Genomic DNA, 17,773 nt, shown 5'->3' with positions numbered 1-17,773 from the left:
ATTTTTTGTCACTTCCGCCAAAAATACAACAAATGGCTCATGTTAGCATCCTGTGTAGTGGGAGCTAATTTCAAACTTGTTTAACGTTATATTTGAGTTTGGCAAAGTGATTTTACGATTCGACTGGCAGCCGCAAACCACCAGGTAAGTCCACACCACTTTCTATCTAGATGGCGTGCAAGTTAAGGCTTTAGTTAAAATGTCTAGCTTAAATCGCTCACTGACAATTACCTGCCCACCAACGGGCCTGTGTTCATAGAGCGTCTTCTTCATGCAGAAAAGAGCTCACAGAGAGCTCGCGAGCGCTTTGTTTTTAATGTTTCTATGACAACAGTATCTTGCTATCACCATTCTCCCAACCGGTGTACGATGGGCTGGCATCGCGTTCGCCTCTTTGCCTTTTACCATCTATATATGTGCTACTATGCATTTAGTTTCACATTGTTTCACCAAGAGCACCGAGGATACTTCCTTCATACTCTGTATAGTGAGCCTGTCACCGCTCGGTCTGACAGCCGTTATGTTGGAGCAAGTAGGACGATGATGAGAGCGCAACACTCTCCTGCAACGTTCAGTCTCCACCCGGTGTCTAATATATAAAGTTTATTATAGACGGACACAAAACACGCTTCCCCTCCGTTTACTACTGTGAGGTCAACAGCGCTTTTTCTCTCGACAGAACTGGAAAAAAGACGCTCAAACCTCTGACATGATTCGTTTTTGCAATGGATTTAGTGGGATTAACGTTACAATGTTAGCCACAGTAACGGTAGCTACGTATTACTTTCTCTCGTGGGTTCAGCTAACTTTGATGCAAAAGTCAGTTTATTTTAATACAACCTCACCTCTTATAGAAAGGCTTTATTATTGACAGAATGCAACGAAAGGAGCGAGACTTCTGGTCAGTGCTATTAAAAGAAACAACAAGTTCCACAATAATAAGTGAAATAAATAAATGCAATATAATTGTCCACTAGAATAAATGTATTTCGTGCTCTAGAATAAATGCAATTATTGCACTAGTATGAATGTAATTATTACGCTAGTATAAATGTAATTATTGCACTAGTATTAATGCCATTATTGCACTGGTATAATGCAATTATTGCATTACAATGAATGTAATTATTGCACAAGTATGAATGTAATTCTTGCACTAGAATAAATGTAATTATTGCACACGTGTGAATGTAATTATTGCACTAGTATTAATGCCATTATTGCACTGGTATAATGCAATTATTGCATTACAATGAATGTAATTATTGCACAAGTATGAATGTAATTATTGCACTAGTATGAATGTAGTTATTGCACTAATTTAGTTTAGTTTATTAACTGGATCCCCATTAGCTGACGCCTTAGTGGCCGCTAATCTTCCTGAGGTCCACAGAAAGGACAAAACGTAATACATACAAAACGTGCAAAACATGACGTGAAACAAACAGTTAAAAATAGTACAATCAGAACTCATCAGTTACTGCACTAGTATGAACATTGGTGAGCTTGGATGCTTGTAAAGTAGTGCTGCTCATCTCTCCTTGTTGTTGTGTTACTTTGCGTTGGAGTTTAGAACTTACATTCAGGAAATAAACGCAGTGTATTACGGTTGTAATACAGGTACATTCCCTGCAGTGGAAACGCCCTAATAAAAGATGCTCAGTTATACTGTGGAGGTCTCTCATTTAGACTTATACAAACATGTTCAATCTGTCCTCTCTCATTGGTTGCAGGTCTGGCACTCATGGAGCCGTCCACTAAGCCTGCGACCAACCAGGTGGCTGATGTGGTATTTGTCATTGAAGGGACGGCAAACCTTGGACCTTACTTTGAATCTCTAAGGAAAAATTATATACTGCCGGCCATTGAGTAAGATCATTAAGACACTCCTTTGCTAAGTTATTCCTTCATTCATGTTGTCATAAATGCATCTGTTTTATTTACTATAGATATTTCAATGGAGGGCCCCCAGCAGAAACAGATTTTGGTGGAGATGTGAGTGTTTCACCCTTCTTTTTTTCTTTTTTTTTTTATATTTTATTTATTCTTTGTCAATGGTTTCAGAAGGTAAATCTTAGAAAAGCGTCTGTTAATATTGCTAACATAAATGTTCCTATGTTTCTTTTGTCCTTCTAGTATGGGGGGACACAGTACGGCCTCGTGGTGTTCAACACAGTAGACTGTGCACCTGAGTCATATGTCCAGTGTCACGCACCGACTAGCTCTGCCTTTGAGTTTGTGTCGTGGATCGACAGCATCCAGTAAGTTATTCAAATCATTTACTGGATTATTACAAAGTTGACACTTTTGGCGGTTTCACATTGCTTTTAACAGATTTAGTAAATCTTCAACATTACCCTGTTTCTCCACACAGGTTCATGGGAGGTGGAGCAGAAAGCTGTAGTCTAATTGCTGAGGGACTCTCTGTGGCCTTGCAGCTCTTTGATGACTTTAAGAAGATGAGAGAGCAAATGTAAGGCGCCCTGTTTGGTTCACACTGCTCACTAATTCCGTGGAACAGTCTACACATTTTCAAAGTACAATCTGTGCCCACCAATGAAAGGATCATTACTAAGCATTGCTCTATTAAAATGTGTTTAACAGTTAATATATTACAGCATGGAAGTGTGTCCTGTTTGGTCATGTAGTGGAATAATCTTCCAGAGTCTGTCTTTCTCTGCATGAGTTTCTTTATTACAAAGAAATGAGCTTGTAGTCTGCAGAGTACAGAACTGATTGATACACACACTACACTGGCTTATACACACACACTAGTGATTCTTCCTTCAGCCCGTCCTGTTACCTCCCTTTACTAGGTTCTTCGGGGGTTTCCACTCTTGGGATTTTGTTCACAGCTTCTGGTGTTATGTCAATCAAATACAGTTAACCAATGGCCAAACTTCTCCCGCTCTGATGCAAGTTGTGTCAAGGGTAGCACAGGATTACCTTTTCTCCACGTTTATTAAGCAATTGTTGACCCAAAGGGGAGTATCGAGGATGGGCTGCACACTCTTTGGAAGTCCCTACGCTTTTTGTCAATATATTAGTTTCCTTATATCATGATCAGTGAATGTTGGTATATGTTTTGTATGGATGAATAGTGTCAGTCAAAAGTTATGGATCCACTGTCATGCTTGTTGCATATAAACTACTACATAATAAGGGAAAGGGGGTTCTCGAGGATGATATGAACAGGATTAGGTAAAATGTAACAGATGTATGAAAACGCAGACAATGTCCTTCTACCTTCTCTTTCGTATGAGTCCAGTACCACTGTCTAATCTAATGGGGAGTCTTCACAGACATCCCTTACTCAGAGCTTATAACCTTCTTTCCTAAAGGAAATTGGTTGCATGCAGAATAAACTTAATAATCTGTGCCATATTTAATAGTAAACTGGATAAGTACATGATGAATATTTTAGATCAAAAGTTGTTTGATCTTATTGTGGGCCCACTTTGAACCCCTGGACAACCTGTATTACTGAGATTCATGTGTTTACTAAATTCTCCTGGGAGGAGAAGCTGAATCTGGGTAAACCTGAGCTGCAAATCATTCACAGGGCTCCACACGGAGTCATGTTTTACAAAGTAGTAAACTCTGTGTGAGCCATCAAGGTAACGGAACCTTGTTTACGGATAAAATTGTAGTCGTTTATTTTGTCTCTCTGTTTGAAACCATGAAAAAATGCAAGCTCATCCTCCTCTAAGTGGCAACCACCACAGCAGTGTGTTACCTGTAGTTGCTCTGATGATGTTGTTTAAAGGCCATGAAAATATCCTCCAAATCCCAATATTGAATTCAGGTTTTAAAGAAATCACTCACTAGTAGTGATGAAAATGTTTTTGCTTTCTGTTTCCTACATTTGCCAGAGGTCAAACCCACAAGGTGTGTGTGCTTCTTTGTAACTCTCCTCCATACCTGCTTCCTGCTGTGGAGAGTGTCAGCTACACCGGCTGCACAGCAGACAACTTGGTCAAAATCATCAGAGATGTGAGTCCACTTATATTGTCTCCATCAGGTACTTCGTTGTGTATGACAAACTTAATTTGCGTCAATATTTTTATGATGAATATTTCTATGATTGGGGTAGTATCAGTGGTATTTGTATTTGCTTTACTTTATTTGATTAGGTCAAAAGCATAAAGGACATTGAATACATTTCATTTTCATATTTCTTAGAGAGGAATTCACTTCTCTGTGGTGGCGCCTCGGAAACTACCTGCTCTACGGTCTTTGTTTGAGCGGGCGTCTCCAGTAGGAGGTGCGGTCGAACCCCATCCAGACTACAGTCAGGACCCCTTCCACATGGTCCTAGTCAGCGGCATCTCGCTTCCTGGTGAGAAACCACATTGAACACGCGTTTGTGTGGGGGCCATCTTTGTTCATCCCAACGAAATGCCCCTGATAAAAGAGCTGGCATTAATGTTGTTTGTCATCTCCGTCCATGCATCTTTTTTGTCTTTGCTTTTCAGTGTGGCACTAAATTTGCCTTTTTTATTATGCATTTTCTCTGAGGTAGCAGACTTTCCTCCAGTCTGGTTTTGATTATTTCATTTTGACCTGTTTCCTGTAATATCATCCAGACTAATATGATTGTAATTTGCTAATTTCATGTGTGATAACTACAGCAGAAGATGATGTGATTGTTCATGTAAAGTCATTCTTCAGTTGGTGGTAGCTTCAGCAGTTGTAATTAAAGACTTGAGCTATTCCTACGGGTTACTCTACACCTTTCTGTGAGCAGGTAGGAATTCCTTGATCAATTAGTCTTATCCGTCACATTTAGCAAAGCACCATTTTACTCCCACATTGGGAGCATTCTTAAGTTTACATCTCAGAACTGTGTAAAAAGTCTTAAGCTCATCCCACTGTCTGTCTCCAGTTTCCTCAGGTGGAGGACCTGGGCCACTCAAACCTGTCCTCCCTCCTCAGCCACTGCCTGTCAATCAGCCTCTTGGTGGAGCTTCACAACCCCCTCCACCCATGAACCCAACCCACCCTTATCAGGTAACGGGCAAGCAGCCACACAGCGTAAGGCGAATTCCTGCCGCCTGCTTTTGGCTCAGTTTCAGACAGTGGTGTTTATGTTCCTTCCCTAAAACTTTTTACCTATCATTGTCTTCCTTTAATCTGCTTGCTGACAGAATACAGCCCCAATGACTGCTGCTCAGGTGGCTGCACAGATGGCTGTGGAGGCAGCCAACAACCAGAAGAGTCGCTGTGAGTTACCAGTGGACTCTGGGCCTTTTGTCAACAATTCATGTTTGCCAAGCTTTTAGTTGTGGTGTTTCTGTCTGCATACTGTATGTCTGACTGTGTCTGCATTTTTTGTTCCCGCTGCCTCCTCCAGTCCCGGGAATGGTCAACCAGGGTCCTCCGTTTACCAGTCAGCCAACCATCCCATCAGTTGCTGGAGTGAAGCTCAATCAGCCCAGCATTGCAACAGTCACTACATCAACACAGCCCATGATGCCACAGCAACAAGTTCCTCCCAATCAGCCAGTCCCACCGCCAGTACAGCCAGTACAGCCAGTACCAAATCAGCAGCCGCAGATACCACCTCAGCAGCAACCCACTGTGAATCAGCCCACAGTGCCATCAGCACAGCCCAACATGGTAAGTTATACCCATACCATCAGTTCTGTTGTTTCCGCTACAGGATCTTAAAAACCCGTAACCATGGACAGAGCCAGGCTAGCTGTTTCACCCTGCTTCCAGTCTCTGTGCTAAGCTAAGCTAACTGGCATACTATATTTAATGGAAACATATGAAGGTGGTATTCATCTTTTAATTTAACACTAGTCTAACTTCTCCTTTAAAAATGCAGGACATATTCTGAAAAATGCATGCATTGCTGCCTTATTTAATTGTCTGTGTAAATTTAAGACGCACCGTTTTAATGATGTTTATCCACTCTGTTTGTAAAACACAGTGAAAACACAATGGATTCAGGTCAGGCAAAGCCCCACATTACGGGCCAATAAGTTCTTGTAGTGGAAAAGAGCTATTGGAGAACTGTGGCATCTCTTTACTGCATGCTGACATTTTAACAATAGTACTAATTGTCTTAAGGGGGTCTTATAGTTACAGTTTAAAATCCCAACCAAGGTTTTGATGCATCTCTTGCACTGTAAATTAAAATTAGATTATGCACATATTCAGCTTGTCTTGCTCTAAATATTTTACTCCAGCTCCATTAAATGACACCGTGTTGAAATTTCTAAATAATTGTTTGCTTTTGTCAGTGTAAAAGGGATGTGCTGAGTCTGGAGAACAGGGTCAGATAAAGTTAAAAAACTAAAATATAAACACAGAGTAGATAACAACGTAATGCACTGTCTGTTGTTTTTGTCTTCTCTGTTTTCCAATTCATTCAATCATTTTTCTCATGTTGATGTAAAATAAACTATTATTTAATGATGTCCCGCATGAATCCGCTGTAAAGGATGACATGTTTAGTATTAATCACTTCATGAAAGACATCTGTTTAGTCTACAGTCAGTGTCTTTGTTTCATTTAAATTGACAAGGACACCTGTAATTCTAACTGGCAAAGGGATCAAACTGTACTGGTACACTACATGTAACCCCCCCCCCCCCCCCCCCCCCCCCCCCTTCTGTTCTCTTGACAGCCTGGTGTGTCTGGAGCTCCAGGCAATGCAAATTCAATTGGACAGCAGCAAGGTGTGGCCAATAAGATTGTAGCATGGACTGGTGTCCTGGAGTGGCAAGAGGTAATACCTTGTGAAAAGGTCTGCTTTTGAATGCCCTGAAAATAAATCTGTGAAATAAAGCACTTCAGTCACTTATAGTACGGACAACTGAACATGAAATGGTTAGTAGGGATAAAACTCAAAGTTTAGTCCTCAAGTTTAAATGGACAGAAGTCAGTTAAAGGAATAGTTCAACATTTCACAAACTGTGTTTATTTGCCGTCTTAGAGAAAGATTGATGCCGCTGTCATGTCTGTACTGTAACTACGAAGCTGCAGCCGGTTAGTTCAGGTTAGCATGCACACTGGAAACACAACAGAATCTGCCTACCAGCACCTCTAAAGCTCACACATTTTACAAACATGTTTTATCTCTTTTTGTTTAATGTACAAAATTAACATTTTTGTACGCTTTAAAAGAAATGTTTTGTGTTTTTTTTCTTCTTTTTTTTTCTTATTTTAAGTTGTAAGTTGTGGCTTTATGGGGGATCATGTGCAGGAGTTTTTTCTTGGCGCCAGGCGCAGTAACTTTCCAGAGTCTTAGCTGGTTACCTGGCCAGCTCACTGTGACAACATCACGAGATACAATTTTTTAATTAGTGAGCTTGTAAGAGGTCCTGGTAGGTGGATTTTATTACCTTTCAACACAGCCGGGCTAGCTGTTTCGATTTTTTTCAAGCTAACTGGCTGCCGGCTCCCTTTTTATATTTATCTAACAGATATGAGAGTGCTATTGATTTCATAGTTCAACTCTGAGTAAGAAAAGAATCAGTGAACTATTGTTTTAGTTAACTTTGTTATCTTTGTGGGCTGATATCCCAGCTGTGAGGACTGGAGTTGGGAGTCATTGCCTTGCCAACATGCTGTGAGCATCACCAGTGTCTAGGACCTAGCACTGTTGTGGGTCTTAATAATAACCGCTCATTGATTATCGTACAGTATGATTAATTGCACATTATTTTACCGCCTCACTACTAGTGCTTTAGCTCAAGGTCAAATCAATGTAGTTTGCAGTTGCTGAGGCAGGACAATGGATGCTAATGGCTTTCATGCGACACTCACGAGGCCTTCGAATGTTTGCGTTTGTGGACAGACTCGGATCAATCGCCTCTATCGACTATAGTCTCATTCTCCCCGTTGTGTTTGTCAAAATTATCTAAGTCAGTTAAACGGACAAGAAGGAGAGTGGGAAGCTCAGGAAACTCTAAATCTAGCCTGTGAGCACGTACAGACACACGCAACCTGAGTGTGCAGATCAGCAGCACGAAGCATTGCTCTTAATCTGCTACTTCCTCCTCCAGTTCACTCATTAGGCTTTCAGCTCTGTAAGTGATTCTGCTGTGGAGTAATCTGTAATGTTGAGGAGAATTTTACTGCAGACACTAAAACTCGTTTGAAGAAATGGCTGTTGATGAAAACTCTCACAGGGGATGCCAGCACACTTGGCTGGAGCTTGCTCTGAGTACAGTTATCAATATGATTCTCCCGGTTTGGCTGAATTTCAATCTGTTAATTCCCGAAAGCTTTATTAGTTTAAAATGTGGGGTAAGTTTCCCAAATGGTTCTGCTCACATTATTTCTTTAATCTGCCACTAATTTAGGTAGATGCGTTTTGAAGATGATTGTTTTGTTACTGTTCACATTTCAGTCTCCCGTTCACTCCAGTTTTAGCGAGCCCTGAAATAGATAACCCATTAGTCTGCAGAGAAAACCCAGCACAATACATTAGCAATGGACAGCACAGGGACTACAGTAGGCCTGACTAATATGTGATTGATTGATCATTGATCCTTCATTGATGCTCTGGAGATGAAGCGTGCTGGCGTTTTTCCCAGTGGGATTGCAGCATTGATGCACTTAGAAAGTAGTTCTTTATGTCTTTCCTTCCTGACGTTTTACTAAGGAACAGGTTATCTGCAGATCTTTAAAAGACCATCTGTCCGTCCATTTTTTTTAATTGCTTGTCCTGATTGGGGTCACAGTGGCAAAATGGTGAGCTGGGCAGCGCACCACATGTTCTTTTCCTCAACAATATTCTCCAACTTCTCCAAGGTCCTCTGGAAGATGTAATCCCCCAGCATGTCCTGGGTCTTCCCTTGTGTCCCCAGCAGTTGTTCATTTCCAAAGCATCTCCAGAAAGAGACAGAAAGGAGGCAATCCTTAGCTCACCACAAGTGTAATCAACGGGTCACAACAGCAACTTATGCTCGTTTAAATGTGTTAAAAGTACCTGCAGTAATGCGTTTCCTTGAGCCACTGAGAGGGGCCCCATACTGCCACCTGTAGACCAGCAGCATAGTGTGACACCACTGGCAGAACCTTTTAAAGCAGAACAAACTCAGTGTTTTTAAAAAAATGAAACACAATCAGGATTTATGCTTAATTTTCAATTATTTTATTGTGTTGGCTCTGACAACTTTTACATTTTTTTTTAAACTCTTGTTTGGTCTAAGGGCAGTATTTAAAAGATGACTCAACAGTTATCATGTGGGATTTTAAGTTGTGTGCATTGTGCTCCTCCAGGTGTTATTCAGGCTCACGGTCTAACTTTCCTCTTCTTTTTGTGTCCCACCTCACTGCCCCCCCCCTTTCCTGCAGAAGCCTAAAGCCTCTTCCATGGATTCAACCACCAAACTAACACGTTCTCTGCCATGTCAAGTGCATGTTAACCAAGGGGAGAATCTGTGAGTAGCCAATCAAACCCTATGGACATTAACTAGAGGGGGATTGTTTTGTGCACACAGTTCACCGCTGCCATTTTCTCTCTAAACAGAAACACAGACCAGTGGCCACAGAAGCTCATCATGCAACTGATTCCACAGCAACTACTGGTGAGACCATTTTTTTTTAGTTTTGTGAAAGTGTCGTTTATAAATGATGCGTAACTAAGTCCTGTCTTTGTAGACCACCTTAGGTCACCTCTTCAGGAACTCTCGAATGGTTCAGTTTCTCTTCACCAACAAAGACGTGGAGTCGCTGAAAGGCTTGTACCGCATTATGGCCAATGGCTTCGTGAGTTTTCAAGCACTCTATTTCCTGAGATTAAAATGATGTGTGTTCCCTCCATGTCCCCGATCGTATCCATCATTCAGTGTACCGCAATACATTTTCCATGAAGTGGCAGCTGAGTGCAGGTCCCACCTCTGTCCAGTAGTTGGCCTGAAACATGAAGCTGTGTTGCAGTGTTGTGTTAAAGACTGTAGAGGGGGTTCCAGGCCATGCATTTAGTCACTTTCAAGCCAGATTGTATGATTTTAAACATGCTCTGCCATCAATTCAGTCAAAAACCTTTGAGTTGTTTAGATTCAGTTCCAGAAAGCTTGCATAACGACAGAGGTTTTGTCAGTGTGGTGCGTTGTTGATGAAGTAATACCACTGAGGGATAGCAGAGGCATTAATAGTATTCAGTCCAGCTGAGCTCTGCCTCTTTGCCTGAATGTGATTTACCGCCCAGTGAATCCACAGTATGAGTTAAGTTAATACCATTTGCATTCAATTTATAAAACTGATATGTTTGATTGGGCAAAGGAGCTCAGGAGTACGTTATGTCCACAAGCCCGAGCACATCCCATAATTCTGACCCATGTCCCATGTCACGGTCTTAATCTGCCCTTTGACCCTCCCTGCAGGCCGGCTGCGTCCACTTCCCTCACACTACGTCGCCCTGTGAAGTGCGGGTGCTGATGCTGCTCTACTCGTCCAAGAAGAGAATATTCATGGGCCTCATCCCCAACGACCAGAGCGGCTTCGTCAACGGCATCCGGCAAGTCATCACCAACCACAAGCAGGTCCAGCAGCACAGAGCGGTGAGTGGTGATATCCAGGAGGAGGTGGTGGTGGGGCTGGTGGGAAAGAGAGGAAGGCTTCAGTGGGGAGGCCAAAGGGAGGTGATAACGAGGAGGCATTATTGAGGAGCATTGTTTACGGCGTTAAGGTGCATCGTTATTGACATTTCATTTAGCGCGTCCACTATCTTCACAGCAGCGTCTCTCACTCTAGCCAAGGCTAATGGGGCTAGCATTAGCTAAATTTCTGTTGCTCTCCCACTTCATTGCCTCTGCTTAAGTGAGGGTAATGTAGGCGCAATACATACAGCATGCATTCTTTATTTTGAATTGGTTCAAATAGAATTGTCTCTTTAACACTCTGCAGTGTTTATTGTGTAGGTTATTGTTTATGCACTGTGTTAACATGCATTTTGAGCAACAGTGGCAGTGTAATATTATCCCAGCAGTTTAAGAATACCTTCATGTGATGTCGTCAGTTGATGACTTCATAAAAACTGAATATACGCTCACTGGTTGCTCCGTCCTCTGTTGTAGTTTGTCGATGTAGAACGATGTAGATTTGGCTTTAAACAAAGCACAACTGGGGTAGATGTAATGTTTTTTTAACTTTAGGCAGCCCAGATGTTAACATGAAATGAGATGCGCTAGGAGAGGCGATGGAGTGTATGTGTGTTAGTCTTTAGGGACAGGATAAGGAAAGGAGACAAGGCCCCTCATCCCAGCCTCGCTGCTAAAGGTAGACCACTTCTTGTCTCTGAGTTCATTACAGGTTACAAATGTTGCTGCCTTGTCCACATGACGTGGAGATATTCCCTTTCCCTCTCTGCTCATCCTCATCCCAGCAGACAGGGTGATTTAAAATGTGTCCTCTGGATTAGCTGTCTTTTCTATCACAGGGCTCCACTCCAGCTTATTGCATCCAGTGAGGAGGGATGAAACAATGCAGCATCCAGTCACAGAGAAGCAGCAAGTCTCCATTTAAAAATGAAGCTGGCCGTCTTGGTTTACATGAGTTGGATTACATTTTGTCCTCGCAGTCTGCTCTCATCAACGGTGATGGCGCTTGTTTACTCACCCTACTAATTTTATGTCTTCGTTTAAGCTCTTCAGCCTTATATGTTACTTGAAGCCGTGTGTGCCTGAGCATCAGGGCATTTAGAGGAGGCAGAAGACATGAAATTGTAATGAATATGTTTTTCATCACATATTCAGTGCTGCATTGCTAATAGGGAGTGGCTACAGCAATCTTAATGTAATTAAAATTTCCAGTTGGACTGGTAGCACAGGTTTCTCTGTGCAAAGCGCTGGAGTGGCGTTCTTCAGTTTGTTCTGTTTACAGCAAGATAACATTTTATATTTCTCCCTGAAATGTGATCCAGGATTTTACAGGTTACTGGGTTAAAGACAGAAGATATATCATACACGGGAGAAGAGAGAAGGAGTTTAGCTTTGTTAGTTCCTTCAAAAGACCTAAAGCTGTTATTGTTGGTCGGATAACACACCGTGCATTAGCTAAATCCCAGGGTGATTTGTTCGGATTCAGTAAGATGGATGGGTGGAGGTGTTTTTCTATTGCGTTTTTTTTTTTTTCTGGCTCTGTAGTTAATAATTAGTGCTTGAAGGAGGGATGAAACGCCCCTCAGTCTTCCTCGTCTCTCCCTAAGTGTAGAAACACACACACACCACCACAGCACCTGCATAGCGCAGCTAAGTGCTGCCTGTTTCAAATGTTGCCTTTCTAAGCAGTTATCAATCTCCATATTGCAATTTTAACACAGAATTGAGCAAATTAAATATGCAATGGGCTCAGTTATATCTTTAGAGTGTTAGGAGATATCCCTAAATGATCAGGACCTGCCCCTGGCAGGTGTGTTTGCAGAATCTGTTGGTGGGTAAAGCAACAGGTTGCTTCCTTTCTCCTTCCTCTGCGTTCAACTCAGGATGGATATTGTATACGACTGCTTTTACACTCCAGACTTTGTTGACGGCTTGAGTCATCAAGCTTTAGTTTGTTTTAAACTGTGAAATCGGAAGCAGAAAACACCTCACCAGGTGGTGCTTGAAGTTTAAGTCTCCACCAGTGTATCATGGTATTTTTTTTTTTGTTTTTTTTCTTCTTCGTCTGCACGCTGAGCAAAGTGACTGTTTTGTTTTCAGCCAAACAATATACAAGAAAAAAACTGATTTTGTCCCCAGTCACTCACACTGAAATAGCTTTAAGAAGGAATGTCTTTGGGACCAGTATGAGAAAGAACAGTTCCAGTGATTAGTAAAGCTGTTAATGTACTTACGGGCTTGTGAGCATTTATGTATTTAATTCTTAATCTAAACAGTGTCATTGAGATCAAAATCTCTTTTTCGAGCAAACATGCACAGTAAGAGCAACAATTTACACAGAAATAGCTTGTTAGTAGATGTATGAATTGATTACAGTGACCTTGATGCTCTCCACTACTTTCACTGTTGTGGTGCATAAAAACCAAAGCGTTCAGCCTCAGTCACCTTCAGTCCTTAAGCTCAACAACCGAAACAAGTATTTGTACTGCTGGGCAACTTTAAGGTGTTAACGAGTAAAGAGGTGAAGCAGAGGAGAGAGTGAGCCATGTGCATGCCGAGTCAATAAATAAAGGTGATGAAATGTTCCGCATGGTACCGTTGGAAAAATCAACTTTCTGCGGTTTCACTTTCTGTCCGTTTCTATGTAGCAGTTGGGTGGTGTGGGGCCGATGCAGCCTGTTCAGGTCGCCCCCAATCAGAACTTCCTCAACAGGCCCCCTGGGCCCATTCCTGTCTCACATGGCAGCGTCCAGCAGCAGGTAAATGAACCCACTCGATGCTGGCATGTCTGCCTGGGTTTCCCTCTCACGCTGCCTGGTGACACCTTTACTGCCCTCGCTGATCTCTGCATGCCTTTCTGGTAACCCTCTTCTCCACTGTCCTTCTTTTTCTTTTTTTTCACACTTCCACCACTCTCCCCCTCCTCCTCCCTCTCTCTGATCTGTCCTGTGTCCAGTCTGTGGTGGTGGGCATGCCCCCTGTTAGTCAGGTCTCTATGATGGAGGAGCAGCAGAGGCAGAACAATATGGTGAGACCTTCGGTAGCCTCTAAACATACAAGCAACATGTGCTCAAAGTGTCCACGGGTACTGAATTTAAATTTGAAGGGCTTTAAAGTATTCTATCATCATTCAGTTATAGGTATCCAAATGACAAGTTTCATTGAACCACATAGATTAGCACACACTGGATTTATCAGTACAATGCACATTTTCCAACACAATTACCTTTATCTGCCCTTGTTTTTATTATAGTGTCAGAAATAACCATGAATGAAGAGTAGGCTGCTTTTCCGTTTATTTTGAATTATGTTAAACTCAATTTATGTCTTTGTGGACATCCTGTGTCTTCATCGGAATCCATTTTTTTTTTCCACTACAAAAACACATACACACTGTTACTTCATCCCACTGCTCAGCATCAGGACATTTAATTTCCTATCAGCATGTGTTGACTTTACCGGTCTCTGTTGACTGTTCTCTCTTGTAGCATATTTCATTGATAACATGCATGCATGCACACATTTGTATGTTTGAGGTGACGAGCTCAAAACTAACCGCACGGGTAGACCTGTTCCAAACATGATGGTTTACTTCCACCTTCTATAACTATAAGTATGTCATAACTGGTTTTCTTATATGACAAGAATGTAATGTACGACATCTTAAACTGTCCTTTAGATGACGATGAGAGCAGCCGGACCAGCCAATCAACAGCCGTCGGTCGGCGGAGCTCCACCCAACCAGGTCGCACAAAGCGGACAAGCCCAGCCCCAGGGTCCCATACTCCGCCTCTCAAACCCAGGAGCCAATCCACAGCTTCGCAGTCTTCTCCTCAGTCAACAGCAGCCAGTAAGAGTGCAGCAAATGGCTGAGTGAATTTGCCTGTAGTCAATGTCTCATGTAGTAACTGCTCTTCTGGAAGTCTGAGATTTTGTAGAGGTTAACGTGTCTCCTCTGTCTCTTGTGTCCTTGCAGCAGGGTGGGGTGTCTCACATGTCAGGCATGATGTCTCACCAGGGTTTAGGGCAGCAGTTGGTCCATCCGGCACCAGGAGTGGGGCCACAAATGCAGAGCCAGTGGAGGCAGCCCTTAGGAGGTCAGCAAGCACCCCCCACAATGGTGGAAAGAGTTCAGAAACATATGAGCCAATTGGACATTTTAGGGTATAGGTCTAAAAAATGTACTTTTTGAAGGGTGATCGGGTTGATATCCAAAAGTATTTAAAGGCAACTTCGAAAAGTTAAATGTAGAAATTAGTTATTCTAGTTCTTTGTATCCCATTTACATGGGATTACTTCATGCCAATGTTACATTACTACAGACTGCATACATTTCATTATTATAGTATTTTTATCCGATTTCACATGCAGCCATCTGTGTCTAATAAAAATCAACTTGCAGGCTAGCTTGAGTTAGATATTTCATCCAAGTGTGCATGCTGCCCAAGCTCTAATTGTCAAACTTACTTAATTTTTGTACACATTGATTTAAACGGTTTGGAGAACTTCTGGTGCATTTATATATTGATTTGATGCTCTAACTCTGAAGATATCCATTGCTAAAAGATAAGTATCCCTTTGCACTGAAGATGAGTTACAGCCGGTGAGAGTGCACATTGGGTTTCCCAGGCCCGTTATCAGTCATGGGTTGGCCCTTCGTATTTTGACAGGTGACTTGCACTGCATTTCCTCAAAAAACAATTCAAAATACATTTATGCACGATGTAAACCTTTAAAATCCCTAAACGGTACACCACAGTAAAGACCTCGATGTTTACCTGTCAATCAAATCTCAGGTGCCTCGAAGTTGAAATTCCTAGCAAGTGATTGAAAACAGAAGTGATTGAAAACAGATGGCAGCATGGGAGAAAAAAACATGCTTGAAAAAGTATGTGGTATCATTTGTAAATGGTATCATTTGTAAAACGGTGTGTAGTAATGTAGATAATTATCCAGATGTTGGAGGCAAAACATGACTTTAAACTCCGATTGTCATTCAAACAAAAAATAATTCATTGAACTTATTATATGTTTAATTAATGGAATAACTCACCCTGTTACCTTGAATTCTACAAGGAAACTTACCTCCACTGTGAATTGAATTGAATGAATTAAAGTAAATGGGGGTGGCGCTTAACAACAGCAAAACTATATCAAAACATACATTTACAAACTCAACACATAACAATCACAACTCGTGCTTTTATGATCCAAGTGTCATTTATCCAGTCGTATGCCCGATACTAACACGGCCCCCATTTAACTTACTCCGCTTTTTGATTCTCCGTTCACCGTGGAGGTATGTGAGAAAAACAAGTTTTCTTCAAGATTCCAAGGCAGCACGGGGGGAGTGATTGATATACAAACTGTCATTTCGTGGGCAAAGTATTCCTTTTAAGGATAACACTTGGTACTCAATACTGTCAAGTATTCCCAATAGAAAGTATCAATTCTGAAATAATACAGAGGATCCCTAACTTAAATCTCTGTCCTCTCTCCACTCTCCTCCCAAACCTGTTTGCAGGTCAGATGCTGATGTCTGGAGGTCAGCGGGGCGCGGTACCCCAGCCAGGGATGACTCAGGTCTCCAGCGCCATGGAGGATGAAATCCTCATGGACCTTATCTGATCCTGCTTTGTGAAGTCAGGAACTGGATTGTCAGTTGTATCGCAGCAGCCATTTGCCAGTCTGGACACATGCATCCGCTCTGTTGCTTTATTGCTACAAATGTTCAACATAATTAGGGAACAAATCATGATTTTCTTTTTTTGGGATTTTTTGGGATTTTTTTACGGGACTGAGCCGCGGAAGTTAAGTAGGGGCAGACAATGCGAGCATTAGTTTTTCATGTAAGTGGTCAAACCGACGGCACGCTAATCCTCCATGCTACTCACTGGATGAAGTCAAACCAGTGGAAACAGTTTGATTATCTTATGATTCTGGAAACTCTGCTTTTCTATATGTTTTTTTTGTTTCGAATTTTATCACTGAAATCAGAAATATTGTAATTTTTTCCTTTTTTAATTGAGATTTCACCTTTTCTGTTGTTTCTTGTTTTATTATTGATGAAGTCGTTTTATGAGGACACAATAAAATGATGGACTGTACATCATTGAAGAAGTCGTCTTCATTTTGAAGAGGTATTTGCTGTCGATGCATGCACTTGAGCTTGTGATGTCCAGCCAGAGTCTCCACAGTCCCGCCTCCCCCCTGTGTGAATGTAAGGGGGGGGACTGAAATAGACACAGTAATAGATAGTTCAGGGTATTTTTCTGCCAAATAGTGTCACAGTGTTAATTTTAACTACTCCAATATGTCGTGGAACCACAGAGAGTCCCCTCGTGCCAAGTAGTCCTACCAGATGGCATCAGTTGGCCATGTTTCCTTTGGCATAACGTACAATCAGGCTGCCCGCATGCGCACATGGCACAGACTCCACATACATGCCCACAGTCTGCTTTCGCGTGCACACACCAATGCATGCAAGTTAAATCCTGCACACCATCAAACACTATCCTGTCCTGTATCAGATGGTGACTGATGTGTGCAGAAGCCGAAGCTGCCGAGCCGCTCGTACACGGGGAAGAGAAACACGTGAACTTTGCTCAGCCTCACACATGCGTTCATGACACTGGCAGTGGCTGTCTTTTTTTTTTTAACACTTTGACACTGTGTACACACAGATACACACTCACCAACAGGAAGTGATGTCAGTCCCTGTCACCTGGGAGACAGAGACGGTTGCTAAGATACCGTGACAGTGGGTTCTTGTTTCTGAGCTTTTCCTCAGCCCCGCTTTCACATGGACTCACACAGATAGACACTAGTTCCTCAGTGGCTGGTGTTCATCCCTCCCATCCCTTAATCACTGGCCGGCCCTCGGAGCCCCGGCTTAGCTTCACTTTATCTTCCTCTCTCTCTCTCACTCTCTCTCTCTATCTCCATCTATCTGCCTCCATCTCACCATCAAGCTATTAGCGCCTGTCTGAGCTCATAAGTTTTTCAGTATCTCTTTTATTAACAGCGAAAATGTTCACAGGTCCATGTGATGAACTGTAGTGGTAAATAAAACGGTGACTAAACTGACTTACAGTCACGTTGGGCGTTTGACAAACATTCCCCATAAAATAAAACTTAACGAATGACATCATAAAAATAGCAATATTTTGAATGTTTTACCCTTTAAATCTTCCTAGATTCATATAAGCTACATT

The 17,773-nt window shown here is 42.0% G+C and overlaps 1 protein-coding gene across 3 annotated transcripts; it reads left to right on the top strand.

Moving 5' to 3' along the window:
• med25 (mediator complex subunit 25) lies at window positions 1-16,666 on the top strand. Of its 3 annotated transcripts, none has more exons than XM_076086314.1 (20): window positions 1-144; window positions 1,734-1,869; window positions 1,950-1,995; window positions 2,137-2,261; window positions 2,375-2,473; window positions 3,873-3,993; window positions 4,183-4,339; window positions 4,886-5,010; window positions 5,148-5,223; window positions 5,354-5,619; window positions 6,635-6,736; window positions 9,316-9,398; window positions 9,488-9,545; window positions 9,619-9,726; window positions 10,344-10,520; window positions 13,208-13,318; window positions 13,516-13,587; window positions 14,239-14,409; window positions 14,536-14,656; window positions 16,084-16,666. In XM_076086314.1, the coding sequence occupies exons 2-20, from the start codon at window positions 1,745-1,747 to the stop codon at window positions 16,185-16,187; spliced, it is 2,247 nt and encodes a 748-aa protein (XP_075942429.1). In that variant the 5' UTR covers window positions 1-144; window positions 1,734-1,744; the 3' UTR covers window positions 16,188-16,666. The 3 variants fall into 3 exon arrangements, with proteins under 3 accessions (XP_075942429.1, XP_075942428.1, XP_075942427.1); XM_076086313.1 differs by having other exon boundaries at window positions 9,313-9,398; window positions 13,211-13,318; XM_076086312.1 differs by having other exon boundaries at window positions 9,313-9,398.
• The last annotated feature ends 1,107 nt before the right edge of the window (window positions 16,667-17,773 follow it).

The sequence above is a fragment of the Anarhichas minor genome, unplaced genomic scaffold (genome assembly GCF_050575085.1).
Source record: "Anarhichas minor isolate MPS153535 unplaced genomic scaffold, ASM5057508v1 ptg000007l, whole genome shotgun sequence".
NCBI classification, from domain to species: domain Eukaryota; kingdom Metazoa; phylum Chordata; class Actinopteri; order Perciformes; family Anarhichadidae; genus Anarhichas; species Anarhichas minor.
Note: the sequence above shows the minus strand (reverse complement) of the source record. Positions and strands in the feature narration are given on the sequence as shown.